The sequence below is a fragment of the Spinacia oleracea genome, chromosome 1, assembly GCF_020520425.1.
Source record: "Spinacia oleracea cultivar Varoflay chromosome 1, BTI_SOV_V1, whole genome shotgun sequence".
Lineage (NCBI taxonomy): Eukaryota > Viridiplantae > Streptophyta > Magnoliopsida > Caryophyllales > Amaranthaceae > Spinacia > Spinacia oleracea.
The window spans coordinates 78,616,755-78,642,661 of record NC_079487.1 but is presented as its reverse complement, the minus strand read 5'-3'; the positions used below and the strand labels follow the sequence as shown (position 1 = coordinate 78,642,661).

Genomic DNA, 25,907 nt, shown 5'->3' with positions numbered 1-25,907 from the left:
CTCTACTTCTCTCTTCTATTCTAATCATCTTCTGTCTTGATCTTCTTCTTCTTCTTCTTCTTCTTCTTCTTCTTCTTCTTCTTCTATACTTCTTCTTCTTCTTCTATTATCTGTCTTCATTAGACAATTATCTGCAGAGGTCCAGCACCCTGCAACATTGGTATTAGAGCCAAAATCTGATCACATTCGATTGATTGTAGTCTAGTGTGATCTATTGAGAAAAAAATTAGCAGTTCGATTGAATTTTGGGAAAATACTGATTGATTGCAACTCAATCTGGCTCCTGCAACTAGACGAGCAATGGATGATCACTTGAAACAATTGGAGGAAAAGATGCTTGAGCAATCAAGAAGGGTAGAGAGTCAATCTGCTCAGATTGAAGATGAATCAAAGAAGCTGGATGGATTGATGAATTTGCTGCTGGAGATGAAGAATCAAATGAGGGATTCTAGTTCTGAAAACAGCAAATACAATGAAACTCCAAAAGATGGTAATGCTTCTAAGACTTTTGGGTATAATCCAAAGATTTCATTTCCAAAATTTGATGGCTCTAATAGTAGAGTTTGGATTAAGAAGTGCAGTAGATACTTTAGCCTATGTAATGTTAGTGATGAACATAAGGTGGATTTAGCCTCATTGAACATGATAGACAAGGCAGAAAATGGGTGACAAGTTATCTTTCAGTCAAAAGAAATGTGGATTGGGGTGAATTCTGTCTTGATTTGTCTGCAAGATTTAAAGATGTAAGGGGTACCTGTGAGGGGGGTCGAAAAAGCACGAGGCTAATGCGTGACCTCGTCCCTCGTGGGTGTGACGCTTCTTTTTGTCAAATAAAGTGTAATTGGATTTCCTGTGAGTTTACACCCAATTGACTAGTAATATAGGAGTCGCCATTCAGTTTTTAACGACAATGAGAAAAACTGACAAAACCCGGTCATCGTGACATAAAGGGAGTGCAATTATGTTTGACCACGACGGCCGTAGGTTCCCTTGTGATCCCTGGTGGTGGGGATCGCTCAACGTACACTCGCAGGGTAGAGATTGAGGGTTCGGGGGACTGTAACTACCGAGAGGAGTACTCGCTCTTCGATAACTCCAGAGGCAGGATATCCTTACTAGCTCAGCATAAATAATTGAAGGGACATGCGTTAACTATTAAACTAATCTGAGTTGATTTTATCAATATGCAACATATAGTACTAGATCGAACGCGATTATCTGATTTAAATTGTTTTAAGGAACCTAGCATGATAATCCAATTTCCCAAAAATATCATATTTATTAAGCGTGATCGAACAATCAGATTTTAGTTAGTTTAACAGTTCATAAAAGGGCGAGGAAAACAATTAAACCATGGAAAATGGACACATTACGACGCACCCTTGAGAGGTGCGTCACGGTTCTCAGAAAACTAACCACTTTGACTTTGCTATTTCTCCTTTTATTTAACGAATCTCAAATTATGGGACGGGATACGTTCTGTTCGATTTATGGATAGATTGCGACAGAATGCGTGATCAGTTGTGCAGCGTGAGGCTTAGGCTTAGGGGTTTAGAGTCAATACTCAGAATATAATTGTGTGTTGTGTGTTCTTTTCACGTCGAACTTAAGGGTCTATTTATAGGAAAGAGTTCGTGGAAAGATAGAATTGCAGAACTCTAATCCACGAGGAATTAGGAAAAAACACGTACCAGGTATTTTCAGCGCCCAGGCTTGGGCGCCGAAGATATCGGCGCCCAGAGCCAGGCGTTGAAAATAGGGTCTGGGCTGTTTTTCTTAGTCAGATTCGGATTCCTAGAATCCGGAGTATTTGAGATTTAATTGAGTCCTTTAGTGCGTATTAACCTTGTGACGGGATGCGTCTGGGCCCGTTACGAACTCTAGGCTCGTTAGGATTTTAATTAATACGTGACTCTTACTTTCGAATCATATTAGGAATAGGATTATCTCGCAATTTCTATCTCATTTAGGATTTATGTTGGAGTGCAACACCTAATTCTGACAGGTTTCTATCTTTTATGACTTGCCACTTTTAACAACCACCCATTACGGCAGTTACTATTTCTAGCAGGTTTCCATAAATAGCAGGTTTCGGGTGAAATGAAAAGGGGAATTGAGATTCGTTATTTTATAGGAGATGCGTTGTCAAGTGGAGATTTATGTTCTCATCATCGAACCTTCCCTTTCGGGAATGGGGACAAAAGTAGGTGTCTACAGTTAGCCCCCACTTTGACTGAGTCTTGGAATAAGACGATGGTCAAAGTATTAGACGGAGTGCGTCACACAAGCCATGGTGACCTGCTTTTGCGAGGGTCTCACGAGCCCCCGAGTGATAACATTTGACTTAAGGCTCATCACTTGGAGTGTCGACATATCCCTCACGTGTCATTGGGATTTGTCAACGGATAGTATAGAAACTTCCTCACTTTGTCATTGGAAGGATCTAAAGAAGTGTAGAAACTCCCTCACTTTGTCATTGGGAATAGCTACAGATGTTTTCGAAATCAAAGCTATAAAGTGTAATTGGGCCTGGCCAAGCCCAACCACGAGGTAAAAATGTTTTTAAAGATTCTCATTTTCAAGGCTAGTTAAACGAGAAAACCCCCTTGTTTTTATGGGACATAAAACGAAGGAAAATTCAGCACATCGCTCTTTTTTGGAAAAAACGGAAAACCAATCACATCGTTCTTTTTTGGAAAAACGGAAAACCAATCCTTTAATTTTTGGAAAAAGGGAAAACCGATCCTTTAATTTTTGGAAAAAGGGAAAACCGATCCTTTAATTTTTGGAAAAAGGGAAAACCGATCCTTTAATTTTTGGAAAAAGGGAAAACCGATCCTTTAATTTTTGGAAAAAGGGAAAACCGAAAAAGTTATCGCTGCAGCGACTAAGGACCTACGCAGCTTATGACGTAGACCCCGCCGGCTAAAGGTGGCGAGCATGTCCGCTAAGGGTGGACGCCCCGTCCGAAAAAGTGGACGAATCTTGTTTTTGAAATTTGAAAATAAGGACCTACGCGGCTTGTGACGTAGACCCCGCTGGCTAAAGATGGCGAACCTGTCCGCTAAGGGTGGACACCCCGTCCGAAAAAGTGGACGAATCTTGTTTTTGAAATTTGAAAATAAGGACCTACGCGGCTTGTGACGTAGACCCCGCCGGCTAAAGATGGCGAGCCTGTTTTATTTTGAACTTTGAAAATTTCATTTTTGGAAAACTGAGGACCTGCGCGACTAGTGACGCAGACCCCGCCCGCTGAAGGTGGGCGAGCCCTTTCCGCTAAGGGTGGACATCCCTGAATTCGTTTTTTCGATTTGGGAACTCGCGTGGTTTGTGACGCGATCTTGCCAACTGAAGATGGGCAAGTTCCTATTTCTTTTGTTCTTTGTGATTTCTTTTGAGAATTTCTTTTTATTCATTCTTGCAAGAGCGAATTCTTTCGAGGGATGCTCGAATTCAGTTGTAACCTGAACGTGGGCTGACAACGTGTTCAGACGGACCTTTGTCTTGCGACCGTCCGCTTTCGTGGTTTTGAGCTAGTCTTTATGGCTCGATTTTTGCCACTACTTGGTCTTTGATCAGAGGACCATGTACAAATGTCAATGACGACCCTTTTCTGAGGTCGAACCTGTTCTTTTGAGATCATCCAAACATGGGGCGGCGTATAGCGCAGCCCGGGAATGTGATTTTGATTGCGCGCTCTCTGTTGGAGTATAATTTTCGCGAGCCCCCAAGCACTCGGGCTTTGGTGGTCATTTTTCGCATACTTCATAATGTCTTTTAATCATGTTTGGGGTCGAGCTCGTATGTGCGAGCGACCTTTCATAGTGGTGTGCTACTTTGGCGAAGTCATGGGGTGCGACTTCAGTCTTCGGGCGACAAGGTTTAATATCATTCGGTTTAGCTTGGCCCGATTTAATCCTTTGACAGACAAACATTTTTTATTTGAGAAACCAACGACTTAACAACGTTTTTTGGTGTTTCGAAGAATGACCTTGATATTTCATATTTGTTTTGAAAAGTGTACATATATGTTTCTTGAGACAAGTCTAAGTTTCAACCAAGTTTTACCATTCATTTTTGCTAGTTGGGAGCTTAAAGGTGCTTTTGGGCTTGATCTTAATTGTACATAGGGCCTCGTGTCTAGCAACACGGTTTTAAGTCTTTTCCTGCTCCGCGTTTTGTGAAATCTGGGCCTTGGGCTGCATTTTCGGCGCCCAAGGCTGGGCGTTAAATATTTCGGCGCCCAGCTTCGGGCGCTGAAAGTCATTTCCTGGCGAATTTTGACTTTCGGATTTCTTAACGCGTTTCCGAATGGGATCAGGATGTCACTTGATGCGTTCAGCTATATATAGGGGCTAGATACGTCCCTATTTTCCATCACTCTCAATTTCCTTCTTTCTTTGCTGTGTTTTAATTAGTCCTTGCTTTTGTCATGTCGATTCCCACTTTCTCACTCCAACGGGCTGTTAGGCGTTGGCTACGGGCCCTTAATCCTACAGAAAAGGCTTTGTTGAAAGAATACCACTTAGAGGCACTTTTAGGCTTACAACAAATTAACATTGACTATAATTTTCTGCACGCAGCCCTAAGCTTTTGGGATTCCGATCATCATGTTTTTGTCTTTTGGGGCAACGAAATATGTCCTTTGCCAGATGAATTTGTTGCGATCCTTGGTTATCCTACTAATGCTACCCCTGCCACTCCTGGCACTATTGAAGAGAGTAAAACAACCATAGGGGCTTTCCTAGGACTAGATGCTAATATGCTTGCTGAAGTTGTTGTAGGTGATGAGGTTAATTTGGCAAAACTTGTAAAACGCCACTTTAGGCCTAGTAAGAATATGAACGAACAAAAATTGAATATTCGAGCCCTTGTATTTTGCTTGTTGAAACATTATTTGCTGTCGAATAACAATGGTGAGTTCGGTGACATAAGGTTGATCCCCTTGATTAGCCAGATGGAAAGTTGCTATTCTATTATGCCGTTGGTTGTTGCCGAGACTTTGCTGAGTGCGGATGAGCTGAAGAAGGATGCCAAATCTGAATATTTTAAGGGAAGCCCCCTATTACTGCAGGTAATCGATTTTTTTTCTTGCGCACGTACACATTTTTTGCATACACATTTTTTATTCGTCCTGCCTTGGGGCTGAGTTTCAGCGCCTAGGGCTGGGCGCAGGAATTTTCGGCGCTTGGTCCTGGGCGTTGAAACTGCGCCCCAGGAACCATTTTCTTTTTATTATTATTTTTTGATCGTACCCGTTTTTTGCAGATTTGGCTCGTGGAACGGCTTAGACTCTTGGAAGCTCCTGTCGATCCTAAACATTATCGCCCTATAGCCTTGGGTAACCGGAAATACTTGCACCAAGGCCAGGACGAGGCCGAATGGGCCTCCCTTTTTACTTACGGCATTTGTTCTATTAAGTGGGTGGTACCATGGTGGGGTTTGACTACTATGACGGGGGTTCTGATGTATCGTTTTATGTTTCTTTGTTGGGGCTATCTCGGCCCATTTATATTTTTCCTTACCGAGTCATGCGTCAATAGGGTTTAAGGCAGACTATCCCCTTTTCTGATACGGTACCACCTAAGGTAGCGGCCTTTTCACAAGCACGGGTCCTAGCGTGGGCTAAGTATTATGATGGTCTCCCGCGTTGGGCCGTAGCTACAAATGGCTTTGTGGGTCTTTCTGAAAACTACAAGTTGTGGATGAGCTCCGATGATAAAGCTGTGAGGACCGAGGCTTGAAATGGGGAGCCGGCTGAGCTTTTGATACCTCGTATTTGTTAGGTTATGATTCATATGACAGTTCATAAATCATGCGGAAAAACCATAAAGCCAGGAAACATATTATTTACACATAATCATTTAGCATAGTTTAGATGCATACTCTTTGTTGCGTGCCTTCCCTAGCTGCGCCCGAACCGAACAAGAACAAGTCTTTAGGACTCCAAGTGTCGTCCCTCCGTAGATAGTCCACAGCACGTCCGGATCCGCCTTAAGATTGACCAACTAGAATCGCCCTTAAGGTTCTAATATTTTCGGTTAGGTAGGCAAGAATATTGGCTGATTTTTCTGCTTAAAAATCTTAGTTTTGAATACTTAAAACTTGTTGTATAAATAATGACCCCTAGGCCTTTATTTATAGAGTTATGGAAAAGGAATCGTAATCCTAGTAGGATACGAATTAATTTGAAATTAGAATCCTACATGAATTCTATTTAATTAATTTATCCAATTAGGAATAGAAATTTAATCATACACTGACTCTTGTAGATTTAGGAATCACGCATGAGCACAAACTCACACACACACGGCAGCCACAAGGGCTGCCCATGCGCGTGCGAGCAGCAGCCCACGCAGCGCGGCCCACGCATCCGTGGCCTTGGCGCGCGCTGGGCCTGCCTTGGCTGGGCTTGTGGCGTGCGTGCTTGCTGGGCGATGGCCCGGCTTCGTGCTGGGCCTTCGTCCGGCAGGCCTCGTCCGATGCTAATTCGTACGATACGCTTCCGATTAAATTTCCAGTTCCGGAATTTATTTCCGATACGAACAATATTTAATATTTCCGATTCCGGAATTAATTTCCGTTTCGAACAAATATTTAATATTTCCGTTTCCGGAATTATTTTCCGATTCCGGTAATATTTCCGATTCTGACAATATTTCCGTTTCCGGCAATATTTCCGATTCTGGTAATATTTCCATTTCCAATAATATTTTCCGATACGTACCATGTTTCCGTTTCCGGCAACATCTACGACTTGGATAATATTCATATTTCCGATACGATCCATATTTCCGTTTCCGGCAATATCATCGTTTCCGGAGTATTCATTTCTTGCCTGTGACGATCTTAGCTCCCACTGAAACCAAGATCCGTCGGTTCCGAATATTCATAGATGGAGTATTTAATGCCATTAAATACTTGATCCGTTTACGTACTATTTGTGTGACCCTACGGGTTCAGTCAAGAGTAAGCTGTGGATTAATATCATTAATTCCACTTGAACTGAAGCGGCCTCTAGCTAGGCATTCAGCTCACTTGATCTCACTGAATTATTAACTTGTTAATTAATACTGAACCGCATTTATTAGACTTAACATAGAATGCATACTTGGACCAAGGGCATTATTTCCTTCAGTCTCCCACTTGTCCTTAGGGACAAGTGTGCATTTCCTAATTCCTTTGTCGCTCGATGCTTGCTCTTGAACATAAGGTAAGAGTTGTCATCCTTATTATGTCCAGAGGTGTTCCTCGGTTTCAGAGTTCAACTGATCAAATAAACAGATAATCATAGCCTATGATTCATCCGAGCACGGCCATGCATTTCACAGTTTCTAGCTCTCCGAGTGGCCTTGTACAACTTTTAAGCATCTCATCCCGATTTATGGGAGGACAATCCCAATCTTGCGATCTTGAGATTAGACTTCGTTTGATAGGTGATTACCTGAGCGTTGCCTTTATAGCCTCCTTTTACGGTGCGACGGTTGGTCAACGTCAAAGCAACCAGTTCTCAAACAAGTAATCTCAAATCACTCAGGTATTGAGGATTTAGTGTCTAATAATTTAATGAAATTTACTTATGACAGACTTTCATCTCTTACAGTAAAGTTTCATAGGTCTTGTCCGATACTAGTCTTCCCAAAGTAAGTATCTATGCAAATGATTATGACATTGCCATGTCCACATAGTTCAAGAAACAGAACTACTAGTCATCTTGCATTCTAATCGTCTAACGTTTTCTATGCGTCCAATTTTATAGAAAACTCCGATTAGGGACCATTTTCAACCTTTGACATTCAAGTTCACTTGATAGACATTTCTTAGTCACAGGACTGGTCCTGACAGTCTATCTTGAATATATCGTCAAGTTGAAGGGACTCATCATTTAATAAACCACAAATTAAATGGAAAAATGAATTCCTTTCATTTATTGTGAATGATTAACCAATAATGTTTTACAAAGATTTAAACTCTAAAACTTTAAAACATTAAACAGAGACATCAAAGCCATTCTCCAATATGCTTGATTCCCATAGCTGCAGTGTGCGAGTTGTGCTTCGCTTGCGGGAGAGGTTTAGTTAATGGATCTGATATGTTGTCATCAGTTCCAATTTTGCTTATCTCGACTTCTTTTCTTTCAACGAACTCTCGTAGAAGGTGAAATCTACGAAGTACATGCTTGACTCTCTGGTGGTGTCTAGGCTCTTTTGCCTGTGCAATAGCTCCGTTATTATCACAATACAGGGCTATTGGTCCTTTAATGGAGGGGACTACACCAAGTTCTCCTATGAACTTCCTTATCCATATAGCTTCCTTTGCTGCTTCATGTGCAGCAATGTACTCCGCTTCAGTTGTAGAATCCGCAATGGTGCTTTGCTTAGCACTTTTCCAGCTTACTGCTCCTCCGTTGAGGCAGAAGACAAACCCAGACTGTGATCTGAAATCATCTTTGTCGGTTTGGAAACTTGCGTCCGTATAGCCTTTAACAATTAATTCATCATCTCCACCATAGACCAGGAAGTCATCTTTGTGCCTTTTCAGGTACTTCAGAATATTCTTGGCAGCAGTCCAATGCGCCTCTCCTGGGTCTGACTGGTATCTGCTCGTAGCACTGAGTGCGTACGCAACATCCGGGCGTGTACATATCATAGCATACATTATTGAACCAATCAATGATGCATATGGAATCCCATTCATTCGTCTACGCTCATCAAGTGTTTTTGGGCACTGAGTCTTGCTTAGAGTCATTCCATGAGACATGGGTAGGTAGCCTCGCTTGGAGTCCGCCATCTTGAACCTATCAAGCACCTTATTGATATAAGTGCTTTGACTAAGTCCAATCATCCTTTTAGATCTATCTCTGTAAATCTTGATGCCCAATATGTACTGTGCTTCTCCTAGATCCTTCATCGAAAAACATTTCCCAAGCCAAATCTTGACAGAGTTCAACATAGGAATGTCATTTCCGATAAGCAATATGTCGTCGACATATAATACTAGGAAAGCAATTTTGCTCCCACTGACCTTCTTGTATACACAAGATTCGTCCGCGTTCTTGATGAAACCAAAGTCACTGACTGCTTCATCAAAACGTATATTCCAGCTCCTGGATGCCTGCTTCAATCCGTAGATTGACTTCTTTAGCTTGCATACCTTTTTAGCATTCTTTGGATCCTCAAAACCTTCAGGCTGTGTCATAAACACAGTTTCTGTTAAAACGCCGTTTAAGAAAGCAGTTTTGACATCCATCTGCCATATTTCGTAATCGTAATATGCAGCGATTGCTAACATTATTCGAATAGACTTTAGCATTGCAACTGGTGAAAAGGTTTCATCGTAATCCACACCGTGGACTTGCCTGTAACCTTTTGCAACCAATCTAGCTTTGAAAACTTCAAGTTTCCCATCCTTGTCCTTTTTCAGTTTGAAAACCCATTTGCTTCCAATGGCTTGGTAGCCATCTGGCAAATCGACCAAATCCCATACTTGGTTTTCAGACATGGAGTCTAATTCAGATTGCATGGCTTCTTGCCATTGCTTGGAGCTAGGGCTCGTCATAGCTTGCTTGTAAGTCGCAGGTTCATCACTTTCAAGTAATAGAACGTCATAGCTCTCGTTCGTCAAAATACCTAAGTACCTTTCCGGTTGAGATCTATATCTTTGCGATCTACGCGGGGTAACATTTCTAGATTGACCATGATTCTCACCAGATTCTTCTAAAGATCTCTGAGTTTCATCTTGAATGTCATCTTGAGCATTCTCTAGAGTTTGTTGTTCGACTCGAATTTCTTCGAGGTCTACTTTTCTCCCACTTGTCATTTTGGAAATGTGATTTTTCTCCAAAAAGACACCATCTCGAGCAACAAACACTTTGTTCTCAGATGTATTGTAGAAGTAATACCCCTTTGTTTCCTTTGGATAGCCCACAAGGATACATTTGTCAGATTTTGGATGAAGTTTGTCTGAAATTAATCGTTTGACGTATACTTCACATCCCCAAATCTTAAGAAAAGACACATTTGGAGGCTTTCCAAACCATAATTCGTATGGAGTCTTTTCGACAGCTTTAGACGGAGCTCTATTTATAGTGAGTGCAGCTGTATTTAGTGCATGTCCCCAAAATTCTAATGGAAGTTCGGCCTGACCCATCATTGACCTGACCATGTCTAGCAAGGTTCTGTTCCTCCGTTCTGACACACCGTTCCATTGTGGTGTTCCAGGAGGAGTCAATTCTGATAGAATTCCACATTCTTTCAGATGGTCATCAAATTCATAGCTCAGATATTCACCGCCTCTATCAGACCGCAGTGCCTTGATCTTCTTGCCTAATTGATTCTCTACTTCACTCTGAAATTCCTTGAATTTGTCAAAGGATTCAGACTTATGCTTCATTAGGTAGACATAACCATACCTACTGAAGTCATCAGTGAAAGTGATAAAGTAGCTGAAACCACCTCTAGCATTTGTACTCATTGGTCCACATACATCTGTATGGATTAAACCCAATAGTTCATTTGCTCTTTCTCCAACTTTAGAGAAAGGTTGCTTTGTCATTTTGCCAAGTAAACATGATTCTCATTTACCATAATCCTCTAAGTCAAATGGTTCTAGAATTCCTTCCCTTTGAAGTCTTTCTAAGCGTTTCAAGTTTATATGGCCTAATCGACAATGCCACAGATAGGTGAGATCTGAATCATCCTTTTTGGCCTTTTTGGTATTTATGTTATATACTTGTTTGTCGTGATCTAATAAATAAAGTCCATTGACTAATCTAGCAGATCCATAAAACATCTCTTTAAAATAAAACGAACAACTATTGTCTTTTATTATAAAGGAAAATCCCTTAGCATCTAAGCAAGAAACTGAAATGATGTTTTTAGTAAGACTTGGAACATGGAAACATTCTTCCAGTTCCAAAACTAGCCCGGAGGGCAACGACAAATAGTAAGTTCCTACAGCTAATGCTGCAATCCGTGCTCCATTTCCCACTCGTAGGTCGACTTCACCCTTGCTTAACTTTCTACTTCTTCTTAGTCCCTGTGGATTGGAACATAAGTGTGAGCCACAACCTGTATCTAATACCCAAGAAGTTGAATTAGCAAGTATACAGTCTATAACGAAAATACCTGAAGATGGAACGACTGTTCCGTTCTTCTGATCTTCCTTTAGCTTTGGACATTCTCTTTTGTAATGGCCTATTCCATCACAATAAAGACAGTTTGATGTGGACTTGTCGTGCTTTGATCTAGCATTGCCCTTGGACTTTCCACCTTTCTTGAATGGTCTCTTTCTAGCCTTGAGTAAATCTTTGGCTTCACAGTCCAGTACTATTTCAGCCTTTCTGACAAGGTGAATAAATTCTGCAACTGTTTCTTCTCTTGGTTCACTTAGGTATTGTTGCTTGAAGCGACCAAACCCACTGTGTAGTGAATTGAGCAAGACAGAGACTGCCATCCTTTCGCTTATTGGTGTTCCTAGTAGACTTAGGCGATCAAAATATGAACACATAAGATCCACATGGAACCTCAGTGGGACGCCTACCCTCTGTTTAGTGCGAAGGAGCTGAACATGTGTTTCTTGGACCTCCATCCTATAACACCTGTTGGGAGAACTAACCTTTAGACCAGACATTGATTCAATCAACTCATGGACGTTCAGGTCCCTGTCCTCCGTACTTCCACGACAGATATCCCTCAGATTTTTGATGAGCGTAAAAGGTTCATAGGCTACAAACCTTTTAGCCCAATCATCAGGGATATTGTTCAGCATGAGACTCATAACCTTTTTGAGATCCGCATCCCAGGCGTAAAATCTCTCAGGGGTCATGTCTCTGGCATAGTAGCTTGGCATGGGATGTGATAGTACATACTCAAGTCCATTGAGTTTGACTATTTCAACTAGCTTAGCTTCCCATTCAAGAAAATTTGTCAGGTTCAGCTTGACCATAAGCTCAGAACCCATGATGATGTTTTGATTGTTGTTTGCCATATTAAAAAACTACAATTGAAAAGAATAAACAAATAAATAACCATTCACAGTTTCTCTTAATAAACTTAAATTCTAGCATACATGCATAATTCAATGTTTATTAAGCATTTTATTCAAGTTATGTGTTCCGGCAGGTGTGAATAAAATGATTCCAAGATCCTAAAATCATTGAAGAACTAAGCACGGTTTGTCGACTTAATCCTAGAACATCTTAGGTAAGCAAAAGCCTTTTGCTAATAGTCTAGAAACTATTCTTGGTTGATAGGTACGTCTAAGAGCTTATTAGGAAAACCTATCGAATTTGCCACGACATAAAAGGACTCCTTACTTATATCGTTGAGTTTCACCAAAACTAACATGTACTCACAATTATTTGTGTACCTTGCCCCTTTAGGACCAATAAGTAACACCTCGCTGAGCGAAAACTATTACTAGATTGATGTAAAGGATATCCAAGCAAGTGTATATTTTGGCATGGCACCTTTTAACTCAATTTTTAAGTTTGGAACTTAAGGCTCTTACTATGTTGGTTAGATTTTAAGTGAACTAAAATCCTTAATCATGCAACATAATCAAGCTTTTGATCTCATGCATTTTAAGACATATTTAAAGCAATAAATAACTTAAAACATGCATAAGATATTTGTGATCTAGTATGGCCCGACTTCATCTTGAAGCTTTGACTTCAAAGTCCGTCTTGAAAATCTCCTTGGGAGGCACCATTTTCTTCAAATAGGATAAGCTATAACTAATTACAACTATTTGATGGTTCGCAGACCATATTTGAATTGAAAAATAACTTTGGTACTTTAGACCAATTACATTCAAATTAATGGTACGCAGACCATATTTTCTATCCTATTTGGGCCATACTAGTCACTTCATAACCTGCAAAACAGTACATATACAATATATACCATTCACCCATTCATTATCATGAATGGCCCACATAGCTGGTTAGTAAAACACATTATGCATCACGTAAACATTTGCAGCAATTAATCAAGGGCACCAATAATCTACCAATTATTCAGTCCTTATTAATTCTAATCAAGTTGTTTTAACCTTAAGGATTTGTAGACCTAATCAAGAGTTTATGACTAAAAAGCGCTCCCACTTAAACCAATAAATTCATATGCTTTACCAATTTTAAACATAAAAATGTATTTCTAGTCTAACCGGAAACATACAAATTTAATTAAAATTTAAAGCTCATATCAATTTATAATTGAATCCAAAAATTTAATTCAATTTCAGTCGTATTTAAATTAATTCATGATTTTAATTTTAGTAAAATAATTAGAATAAATAACATTTATTATAATTATAATATTCAAAATTAAAATCCAAGAAAATAATTCAAATTATTAATTTTAAAATTAATTAAAATTACGTGAACTGAAATTTTCAAATTAAACATAAAAAACGATCTAATCGTGACGCAAACACCCTACGCGTTGCACGCCCATGGGCCGTACGCACACAGCCATTGCTGGCCATGTGCGCGCAGCCCATGCGCTCGTCGCATAGCTGCTGCTTCCCTATCGCAAGCCTCCGCACGCATTGGTGCTCGCTGCGCGCGCCAGCGCTCATCGCACGCGAGCTATCGCTCGCAGTGCGCGCGCGCGACATCGCTCGCTGGGCGCGCGAGCCATCGCTCGCTGCGCGCGCGACATCGCTCGCTGGGCGCGCGACATCGCTCGCTACGCGCGCGAGCCATCGCTCGCTGGGGCGCGACATCGCTCGCTGGGCGGGCGACATCGCGCGCTGTGCGCGCGAGTAATGCTGGGCGCAGCGCTCGTGGCACGCGAGCTTGCGCTCGCTGCGCGCGAGGCTGCGCGCTCTTGTGCGAGGCAGCGCGCGTTGTGGCGCAGCTCGCTTGCTGCCCACACGCGACTGCCTTGGCTCGCCCTTCGCCCATGCCCATTCGTTCATTGCTCGTGGCACACGACACAAGGCAGGGCTGCTGCCTTGTGCTCGTGCACTACGCCCTTGCTCATTGCATTCGTGCCGCACGGGCGACGAGCTCCCTTGCTCGTCGTCGCATGCCCGCATTATACAACACCCCTTAAGGGTAACACGAAGCGTCCATTGCTTCGTGCGTGCAAGTTTTATGAACGAATCGCATAAAATTTTAAAATTTATATTTAAAATTAATGACAAATTAATAAATAATATTAATTTCATAATTTTAGGGCGAAAAAATCGAAAATTTATTATCCAATTGATTTCCGATTGTTATGGATTCAAGTCTAGGTCATAAAAATTTAAAATTTATCGTAAATTTACAATTTTTATGGTGGTTTTTAATCATAGGTTTCTAATTAAATTACAATTAATTATGAAAATCAAATTAATTCTAAATTATTCTAATTTTCAACAAATTAATCATAATTACAAATTAGATTGCATAATTAACAAGACTAGGCATTCAAACTTGTTAAACATATGCAGTAGGTCAATCAAAAATTCAAGATTTATCAACAAGAATCGCAAATATTTAATTTAACATCTTAAATTTACGAAATTTTGCATTCGAAAAAACTAAAACCTTCGAAAAGTCATAGTTAGGCTTCGAATTTGAGAATTCTGGGTTCGGCAGAAAAATGCTATTTTTGTCAAAATTTTAGAATGCCTTTTACATGCGGAATTGACACAAAAATCACTCAATTCGGATGAGTAACGAAGAAACTGCCGAAAAACTGCGTACGTATAATTAAATAAACGCAATTTGCAATTAATTAACAATTACGAAAATTAATCACCCCTTTTAATTCTTGCAAATTTGTAATTTTTAACCATGTTCATGCAATTTAGATTATGAAAATAATAAGGGGCTCTGATACCACTGTTAGGTTATGATTCATATGACAGTTCATAAATCATGCGGAAAAACCATAAAGCCAGGAAACATATTATTTACACATAATCATTTAGCATAGTTTAGATGCATACTCTTTGTTGCGTGCCTTCCCTAGCTGCGCCCGAACCGAACAAGAACAAGTCTTTAGGACTCCAAGTGTCGTCCCTCCGTAGATAGTCCACAGCACGTCCGGATCCGCCTTAAGATTGACCAACTAGAATCGCCCTTAAGGTTCTAATATTTTCGGTTAGGTAGGCAAGAATATTGGCTGATTTTTCTGCTTAAAAATCTTAGTTTTGAATACTTAAAACTTGTTGTATAAATAATGACCCCTAGGCCTTTATTTATAGAGTTATGGAAAAGGAATCGTAATCCTAGTAGGATACGAATTAATTTGAAATTAGAATCCTACATGAATTCTATTTAATTAATTTATCCAATTAGGAATAGAAATTTAATCATACACTGACTCTTGTAGATTTAGGAATCACGCATGAGCACAAACTCACACACACACGGCAGCCACAAGGGCTGCCCATGCGCGTGCGAGCAGCAGCCCACGCAGCGCGGCCCACGCATCCGTGGCCTTGGCGCGCGCTGGGCCTGCCTTGCGGTAGGCCTGGGCGCTGCCTTGGCTGGGCTTGTGGCGTGCGTGCTTGCTGGGCGATGGCCCGGCTTCGTGCTGGGCCTTCGTCCGGCAGGCCTCGTCCGATGCTAATTCGTACGATACGCTTCCGATTAAATTTCCAGTTCCGGAATTTATTTCCGATACGAACAATATTTAATATTTCCGATTCCGGAATTAATTTCCGTTTCGAACAAATATTTAATATTTCCGTTTCCGGAATTATTTTCCGATTCCGGTAATATTTCCGATTCTGACAATATTTCCGTTTCCGGCAATATTTCCGATTCTGGTAATATTTCCATTTCCAATAATATTTTCCGATACGTACCATGTTTCCGTTTCCGGCAACATCTACGACTTGGATAATATTCATATTTCCGATACGATCCATATTTCCGTTTCCGGCAATATCATCGTTTCCGGAGTATTCATTTCTTGCCTGTGACGATCTTAGCTCCCACTGAAACCAAGATCCGTCGGTTCCGAATATTCATAGATGGAGTATTTAATGCCATTAAATACTTGATCCGTTTACGTACTATTTGTGTGACCCTACGGGTTCAGTCAAGAGTAAGCTGTGGATTAATATCATTAATTCCACTTGAACTGAAGCGGCCTCTAGCTAGGCATTCAGCTCACTTGATCTCACTGAATTATTAACTTGTTAATTAATACTGAACCGCATTTATTAGACTTAACATAGAATGCATACTTGGACCAAGGGCATTATTTCCTTCAGTATTCGTGTTAAGTATGAGGGTCCTGATTCTGCCAAACCTCGTACCTATGGTATTAAGATTGTGAAAGCTCGTCCTGATCGAAAGCGAAAGGAAGTTCCTCCCCGTTCCAGTTTCAGGCCTAAAAAGATGCCTAACATGAAGGGGCCTGCTGTTGTTAAAAGAAATGCAAGCTCTCGCGGAGATCATCGCCGGAACAATGTATGGGTTAGGAAGGCTCAGCCGCCTGTAGAAACAGTGGCTAGTCTAGTTGATGATAATAATCCTTCTCCCACCATTGTCTGTGCCCTTGAGGCTGAGCGGGCTATAACTGAGAATGTTTCTGAAGCCTTGGCGTCTTTGGAAGTTAGTGTCCAGGAGCCGGTTCTTATGGAAATTGATACTGGGGCAGCGCAGAAGACTGTGGGGGTGGATCCTGCGAACATTGCCCTCTACAAGACTTTATTTGATGATCCGGAAGAACTAGAGTAGTGTAGTTCTTGCTAGGGTGTAGGTGCCCTTTATTTATTTCAGTTGTGTTTGTTTTTTCATTTCTTAGCACTTTGTTTTCCTTCTTATTATTTTTTAATAAAGGCGTATTCTATTTTTCATTTTTTGTTTCTCCCTCTTTTTTTTATATTTTTATATGTCTAACACTTTTTGCACAATTTATATATGTTTTTTTTTATTGGACCGAATTCTTGGTAAGGATTGCCTACGTATCTTGTCGGAATCAGGTCGCGAGTAGTTCTAGCTAGAATAAGTTCTAGGATGCCGGATTTTAATAGATATGCCCTGAGGTGGTAGCATATTACTTAATCGGTCAAATGAGTGAAGTATTATCATTATTTTCGCCTCGTCTACCGTTTTTTGCCGTAAGTATTTATGTAATAACGAAATTTGACTTTTTTGTATGGCTATATTTTTTTGGTAAGCTTGTTTGGATACGTGCTGTACCCCCCAAGTGTTCGTTATTTTTTCCGTTATGTGCGGATAAAATGACGAGCACTTCTAAAAATTAGGCAGGCAGAGAGTTTCAACGCCCAGGCTGGGGCGTCAAAGATTTCGGCGCCCAGCCCTGGGCGCTGAAAATGATTTGGGCGGTCAATTTTGACACTTTGCTTCACGTGTTCTTGCATTTTTTTTTCTTTTTTTGTTTTAGTGCTTTGATTTTTACTCGTATTTAAAATCAATTTTGAGGCTACTTCGGAGACTTTTTTGACTGTTAGCGTGAGATGCATTTTTGTCCGGATTATTTTTTTTCTTTTCGTGACTCGAAACAGTTTTGAGAATGGGGTTAGTGTGTGGAAGATATGAAGATTCTTGTATAGGCTTTTGGATGGGCTGAGGTGCGTGTTGATGCGGGGGGCGGTGTCTATTTTTTATGAGTTTTTTTTTTCTTGAGCAAACTTTGTATTGTTTGAATTTGATTTCTTTTTTATTTCTTTGGGTTGCGTGGGTTAAACCCTCATGTTTTGGTAATATGATAATGTGGTTTTCTTTTGGGGTTTGATGAATTTCGATGTCACGATTCAAGGCCGAGTGGGCCTTGTTTTATTGGGCCTAGAGTGGGCCACCTCTTTGCAAGTACGTTTGGTGATTTTTTTGTGTTAGAAATAAAGTTTTTTAGGAGGAATATTACGCCTTTGAAAAGTAAGGAAAACACACTGAAATAAACTTGACCTATATTCTAAGGGGTCTTAGGACCATCTAAAGTCTTTATTATTTTTCTACCAATCTAAAGAACTACTAGGCGCTTTTTATCAAGGTGCTCTAGGTGGCTCAAGCCTTGAGTTTAGTCTCGTAAAACTTTGGTCCTTCACCGGTACTCATCTTGAATTCTATTCCTTTTGCATTGACCCACTGATATGTCTTCACCCATCCGTTCTCGATCTCTCCCAGTGTTGATGCAGGAGCGATTAACAGGGTTGGATCAAAACCTTCATCTTGTAAAGCTAGGGTAGTCATCACAGTCTCGTCCTCCATAGGCCTCGATTCGTTAAACAATGTCCATAAAGCCTGGTTGTCCAATATTTCAGCTGTTTTGGTCTTGGTGAGGTGAGGTGCCTCATCCAAAGTATGACAATCATGGGAAATTTCAGATCTAGGCCAAGTCTCAGTAAAGAGGCCCTGGCCCGATATTTGAGACAGGTAGACATCTTCAGCATTATCATCCCACACACTGCACACTTCTCTCTCGATTTGATCCATAGGGACCACAGCGAGTGGTGCACCTTGAGGTGTAATGTACACCGTAGGGTCGAAGTTCTCATTTTCTGGTAGGTCGAGAGAGATGTGACAAGAGTCGAGTGGGCTCTTGTTGTTGTTGGGTTTGCCAACGTTGGGGAGAGGTGTTATTTCATCCTCTATCATATCCTGGATTGTGTTTTTTAGATTCCAGCAGTTTTCAGTATCATGCCCATTCCCTTGATAGAACTCGCAGCGAGCGCCCTCGACCCAGTACTTATTTTTGACTGGAGGGTCGGGTGTGGGGCCTATGGGCCTTAGTTTTCCCTGATTGGTTAGTCTTTGGAAAGCTTTTACTAGAGTTGACCCGAGTGGGGCAAACTTTCGACTTCGGGTCCACCTTCCCGGGCTCCTTCGGGTTACAGCATGGACCTTTTGGGCTTGGGGCATGGGGCCCTTGCGGTAGGTGCTACTCTTGTATGCAGGTTTGCTTTGTACTATTTTTGTGGGGTCATCCTTGATCTTTATTCCCATATCATAAATTATCTTGAAGGTATCAAGGCTCAAGTATCTAAGATGTTGTTTGTAAGTTGGATCCAGATTGTCAATGAATTTTTGGGCTAATTCGGTTTCAGGAGGCCAAATGACCAGTAATGCAAAATGTTTGGCTTGCGCAGCCGCTAAGGATTCGTTTTCCATTTTTAGTTGGTTCACGAGCAGGGTCATTTGGGTTATTTGGTTCTGTAGCTCTTCTATAGACATGTTTGAGGGTGCGAATCGAGTTTGGGGGAGCGGAGGTTCTTGAAATGGGGAATGACGGACGGAGCTTGGAGTCACTAAACCTGGTGTTGGCGATATATCTTCGAGACGTACTAACCTTTGATTTCCCGATCGGCATCAAGTGGCAGGACCAGTCCTATGCATAAGATAAGCTAAAGTTTAGGCCCCAAAGTTTCAAGTATTACTTAGTCTAGACTTCGACTCTCTCTATTGGTTTTTCACTCTTTCTTTTATTGGTACACTTTTTTAGTTCTTTCTTTGGTCATTCTTTGGATTTTCGAAACACTTGCCCGTGTGAAATTCATAATTATTAGCATGTTCGGTTTTTGTGCCGAACCTTGTCGTTGTAGGAGGCCTAACAACGACGCAAAGAGTTATTCTTTTTTTTGAGTCGCTTTTAGAATCGAGTGCTTTTCTTACGCCCTCGTAGCAATTCTTTTTACGAACGGTTTTTTTTGCTACGTATTTTCCTTTTGCTCGGGCACCGAGGCTGCTGCGCCTGACCAGAAGGCCAAGCCGCAACTTCAGCGCCCAGCGTAGGGCATGAGAAATTCTGGCGCCCAGCCAGGGGCGTTGAAAATGCGTCCCTGGCTGGTTCTCGTTTTCTGTTTGCGTCTACTTTGTTTATGCGACTTCGATTTAGCGTGCTTGCCTAGTAACGTCCTTACGCGTTGTGCAGCGTTTGTGGGATTCGTTACAGGCCATCCCGAGCGTCGCTTATTTTTGTGGCGATCGTTCGGGTTTGCGGAACACGTATTTCGGTATAACTCTTTGGCAAATTGGTTTATGAATGTTTGGGCAATTTTTAAGGTCGTTGGTTTTTCTAGGATAGTTTGTCACACATAATCATATATTTCGCTACACATAACTAACATTCCATCATGAGGCAATAATAACATGTCATGTAGTTTATGATAGGCTTATATGGGTAGTTATTTGCGCCTAGCTTGGTACCGCTTCTATCGTAGATCCAACACATGCCCCGGTCGAGGTAGTGTCTTCAGCAGACAAATTTCGCTCAAGAGGCCAACCCGCAAGTGCAAGCCAAGGGGGCATGCAGGCGAGAGGGACCTAATGAGCGAGCGATTGGGTTTGGGACGGGTGTACTACTAGGGAAAGTGCCGAGTGGACAACATTCGAAGCGTATGCACCCCCCGGTTGGCGATGGGTATCCTTAGTCCAACCTCCCAAGATGAAACACCAAGGGAGCTAAGATTCGTTATGCGGTTCTGTCCGTTCACATTAATATGTTGATTTTCAGGTCGTCCCAACTTGATTGGGAAATAAACGCAGGGTAGGATCGTTTAACCCTTCGGATATTTTGATTACCTACAAGCACGAGTATTTCCTTCACTTTCCCCAGTGGAGTCGCCACTGTGAGGGGGGTCGAAAAAGCACGAGGCTAATGCGTGACCTCGTCCCTCGTGGGTGTGACGCTTCTTTTTGTCAAATCAAGTGTAATTGGATTCCCTGTGAGTTTACACCCAATTGACTAGTAATATAGGAGTCGCCATTCAGTTTTTAACGACAATGAGAAAAACTGACAAAACCCGGTTATCGTGAGATAAAGGGAGTGCAATTATGTTTGACCACGACGGCCGTAGGTTCCCTTGTGATCCCTGGTGGTGGGGATCGCTCAACGTACACCCGCAGGGTAGAGATTGAGGGTTCGGGGGACTGTAACTACCGAGAGGAGTACTCGCTCTTCGATAACTCCAGAGGCAGGATATCCTTACTAGCTCAGCATAAATAATTGAAGGGACATGCGTTAACTATTAAACTAATCTGAGTTGATTTTATCAATATGCAACATATAGTACTAGATCGAACGCGATTATCTGATTTAAATTGTTTTAAGGGACCTAGCATGATAATCCAATTTCCCAAAAATATCATATTTATTAAGCGTGATCGAACAATCAGATTTTAGTTAGTTTAACAGTTCATAAAAGGGCGAGGAAAGCAATTAAACCATGGAAAAGGGACACATTACGACGCACCCTTGAGAGGTGCGTCACGGTTCTCAGAAAACTAACCACTTTGACTTTGCTATTTCTCCTTTTATTTAACGAATCTCAAATTATGGTACGGGATACGTTCTGTTCGATTTATGGATCGATTGCGACAGAACGCGTGATCAGTTTTGCAGCGTGAGGCTTAGGCTTAGGGGTTTAGAGTCAATACTCAGAATATAATTGTGTGTTGTGTGTTCTTTTCACGTCGAACTTAAGGGTCTATTTATAGGAAAGAGTTCGTGGAAAGATAGAATTGCAGAACTCTAATCCACGAGGAATTAGGAAAAAACACGTACCAGGTATTTTCAGCGCCCAGGCCTGGGCGCCGAAGATATCGGCGCCCAGAGCCAGGCGTTGAAAATAGGGTCTGGGCTGTTTTTCTTAGTCAGATTCGGATTCCTAGAATCCGGAGTATTTGAGATTTAATTGAGTCCTTTAGTGCGTATTAACCTTGTGACGGGATGCGTCTGGGCCCGTTACGAACTCTAGGCTCGTTAGGATTTTAATTAATACGTGACTCTTACTTTCGAATCATATTAGGAATAGGATTCTCTCGCAATTTCTATCTCAGTTAGGATTTATGTTGGAGTGCAACACCTAATTCTGACAGGTTTCTATCTTTTATGACTTGCCACTTTTAACAACCACCCATTACGGCAGTTACTATTTCTAGCAGGTTTCCATAAATAGTAGGTTTCGGTTGAAATGAAAAGGGGGATTGAGATTCGTTATTTTATAGGAGATGCGTTGTCAAGTGGAGATTTACGTTCTCATCATCGAACCTTCCCTTTCGGGAATGGGGACAAAAGTAGGTGTCTACAGTACCAAAACTGTAGAACAATTTAATAAGCTTCAGCAAACTGATTCTATAGAATCCTACTTAGATAATTTTGAAGATCTTAAGTTTGATGTCTTGAATACTCATCATGGCTTGCCTGAGGAGTTTGTATTAGAAAGCTTTATTGGTGGTTTGAACCCTACTGTAAAACCCCTTGTAAGAGCTTTTAAACCCACTACTATAGCTGAAGCTGTTGAGTTTGCTAGACTCCAAGAAGAACAAATAGTAGCATTCACACAAAGACCATACACAACCAAACACATTCCTTACTCACAAAAAGCTATTCAAGCTGTGCCAGTAAACACAAACAAACCCTTCAATTCTGGTTTACCTGCTTTATTACCCACCCCTAGCACAAAACCCACCAGTAGTCAACTTACTAAATTTAACCCAAGGTATATATGCTAGGAATTTTAAGCATATCCCAACAAATGTGAGAGCTGAAAAAATTGCCAAAGGGCTTTGTTATTACTTTGATGCTCCATTAACAGAACCCATAAATGTCAATTTAGGGAACCCCAACTGTTTACTGTGGAAATTTCCAGTAGTAATGAGGATAAAGACTCAACTGAAAGTGAGGATGAAGGGGATGAGCTAGATAGTACTGGAGTTGCTGAGCCTATTCTATCTCTCAATGCACTTTCTGGAAATCAAAATTTTCAGACTATGAGAGTCACAGGCACTAGGAATAACAAGATGTTTCATGTGTTAGTGGATTCTGGAAGTACTCATAACTTCCTTGGTCTTGAACTAGCTAAAAAGTTAGGCTGTGAAATTGAATCCATACCTTCTCAAGTTGTCACAGTAGCAGATGGAAATCACCTAGCATGCCAACATGTTTGTAAAGGATTTACCTGGACTATGTAGGGTAAAACTTTTACAGCTGACATGATGCTCATTGTGTTGGGGGGTTGTGACATGGTTTTAGGTGTTCAATGGTTAGCTACACTAGGTCCTATATGTTGGGATTTTAAGGCTCTATTAATGGAGTTCACAATTGATGGAGGGCAGTTTGTATTGAAAGGTGATATCCACAAAAAGTGAAAGTTGTTGAGGGAACACCATAAGCAAAACTGATTGATAATGAAGTTCAGTTATGTCTCTTGCAAGTAAGGGATGTTTCTTTCATGTCTTTGCACAAGGCAGAATTCCAGCAACCTAGTTCAGATGAGTTAGAAACTCTAAAATACAAGCATAGTGATATTTTTGCAGATCCTATAGAGTTGCCACCTCATAGGGGGGTGTTTGACCATACTATACCCCTGGAACCTAATGCTAGACCAGTTAACATTAGACCTTATAGATATCCATTGAAGAAAAGGGATGTAATTGAGCAGTTGGTTCAAGATATGCTTGAGAGAGGAGTAATACAGAACAGTGCTAGTCCATTTGCTTCACCAGTTGTTTTGGTAGGAAAGAAGGATGGTACTTGGAGGCTTTGTGTGGATTATAGAGAACTGAACAATAGGACTATTAAGAACAAATTTCCTATACCAGTGATTGATGAGTTGATAGATGAATTGGTTGGTGCTGCAGTTTTTAGTAAGCTGGATCTAAGGGCAGGGTACCATTAGTTAAGGGTGCATGACAGTGATGTATACAAAACTGCATTCAAGACACACTCAGGGCATTTTGAGTTCCTTGTGATGCCTTTTGGGCTCACTAATGCCCCTGCTTCTTTTCAAAATTGGATGTATAGTGTATTCAAACCATTACTCAGGAAGTGTGTTCTGGTTTTCTTTGATGATATTCTTGTATACAGCAGAGATAAAGAACAGCATTGGGGACATCTGGCTCGGGTTTTTGAATTGATGAGGATGCATCACATGTATGCTAAGGCCAGCAAATGCAGCTTTGCTATTCATAAATTAGAGTATTTAGGCCATTTCATCTCTGCCAATGGGATAGAAACTGATCCAAATAAGATTGCTGCTGTGGAAAGTTGGCCAGTACCTAAATCAGTTAAAGAATTAAGATTTTTTTTGGGGTTAGCTGGGTATTATAGAAAATTTGTTATGCATTACTCTTTGATTAGAAAGCCTCTCACTGATCTTCTTAAAAAAGGGGCATTTTCTTGGTCTGATGAAGCTCAAACTGCTTTTCTTTCCCTTAAGAAAGCTTTGATCACTGCTCCTGTACTAGCAGTGCCGGACTTTGCAAAGCCATTTATAGTAGAAACAAATGCATCCAATACTGGTATTGGTGCAGTGTTGATGCAGGAGAATCAACCAATTGCTTTCATCAGTAGAGCATTGGGACCAAAGTGGCAAAGACTGTCTGTCTATGAAAAAGAATTGTTAGCCATAGTGTTTGCTGTTCAAAAATGGGAACAATACCTGTTGAGTTCCCACTTCACTATCAGAACTGATCAAAGAAGTTTAAAGTGGTTGTTGCAGCAAAAAGTTTCCACTCCTTTCCAACAATTCTGGTTGTCAAAATTAATGGGTTTTGACTATGATATTCAGTATAAATCTGGAAAAGAGAACCTGGCAGCTGATGCTCTTTCAAGGGTGCCTGGAGCTTCTATTCTCTGTATTGCAATCTCTTTAGTTCAATCTGATCTAACTTCTTTAATCAAAGCTAGTTATCTCTTGGATGATGCTTTGATGAGTATTTTACATAGGTTGTAATCTGATGAGTTGGTGGAAGGGTACACTATCCAAGATGAGATGTTAAGAAAGAAAGGGAAACTGGTTTTAGGACCTAATATGGTTTTGAAGACCAAAATCATTACTTGGTTACACTCTTCTCCTGAAAGTGGTCACTCAGGGAGATAACTAACTATCAAAAGGGTACAAATCTTGTTTTATTGGAAGGGATTGACTACTGATGTTAGGAGATTTGTCAGACAATGTACTCAATGCCAATCTGCTAAGTATGATGCTGCTGCAAGTCCTGGTTTATTACAACCACTTCCAATTCCTGGAGCTGTCTAGTTTGATATCTCCATGGATTTCATTACTGGTCTTCCCAAATCTGCAGGCAAATATGTTATCTTTGTAGTGGTGGACAGACTTAGCAAATACAGTCACTTTATGGCCCTTTCCCATCCTTATACTGCCATTCAGGTAGCTCAAGTTTATCTTGATCATGTATTCAAGTTGCATGGCTGGCCAAGGAGCATTGTAAGTGATAGAGATCCAGTTTTTCTTAGCCAGTTCTGGAAAGGCTTATTTAGTCTACATGGTACTGAGTTCAAGCTATCCTCTTCATATCATCCAGAAACTGATGGACAAACAAAAGTAGTAAACAGGTGTTTGGAGACTTATTTGAGATGCATGTGTAGTGATCAACCCAAGGAGTGGTCTGCTTGGTTACCCTTGGATGAGTGGTGGTATAACACTCATTTTCACTCATCAACTCACCTCACTCCTTATGAAATTGTGTATGGGCAACCACCCCTTTACATCTTCCTTATCTTCCTGGTGAGTCATCTGTTGATGCAGTAGATAGAAGTCTCCAAAGAAGGGAAGCCATGGTCAGTTTGGTTAAGTTTCATCTACAGAGGGCTTAAGTTCGGATGAAACAACAGTCTGATAAACAAAGATCAGATAGAACATTTGTGATTGGTGACTGGGTTTGGCTCAAACTCCAGCCTTATAGGCAAACTACAGTTCAGCACAGGCATAACCAGAAACTATCACCTAAATACTATGGTCCTTTTCAAGTAGCTGCTATAATTGGTAAAGTTGCTTATAAGTTAAAGTTGTCAAATTCAGCTCAGATTCATAATGTCTTTCATGTCTCTCAGCTGAAGAAATTCCATGGCACTTTACCACTAGCTACTCATATTCCCCACTGGCTACATGGTCAGCAATCTTCTGAGCTTCCAATACCTATTGCTGTACTTGATAAACGCATTGTGAAGTTTCAGAATCATGCCCAAGTTTAG

The 25,907-nt window shown here is 41.0% G+C and overlaps 1 protein-coding gene across 1 annotated transcript; it reads left to right on the top strand.

Moving 5' to 3' along the window:
- Positions 1–300: 300 nt before the first annotated feature.
- On the top strand, positions 301–25,907 carry LOC110793394 (uncharacterized). The gene is made up of 10 exons (XM_056834226.1): positions 301–580; positions 22,050–22,410; positions 22,528–22,810; positions 22,883–23,039; positions 23,126–23,579; positions 23,715–24,547; positions 24,665–24,726; positions 24,832–24,913; positions 24,998–25,440; positions 25,548–25,907. The coding sequence occupies exons 1-10, from the start codon at positions 301–303 to the stop codon at positions 25,905–25,907; spliced, it is 3,315 nt and encodes a 1,104-aa protein (XP_056690204.1).

Coding starts and splice junctions, on each gene's coding strand:
- LOC110793394 (XM_056834226.1), top strand. CDS start 301: ATGGATGATCACTTGAAACAATTGGAGGAAAAGATGCTTGAGCAATCA. Junction 23,040..23,125: donor AGGGCAGTTTGTATTGAAAG/GTGATATCCACA, acceptor GTCTCTTGCAAG/TAAGGGATGTTTCTTTCATG. Junction 23,580..23,714: donor AAGCTGGATCTAAGGGCAGG/GTACCATTAGTT, acceptor TTGGATGTATAG/TGTATTCAAACCATTACTCA.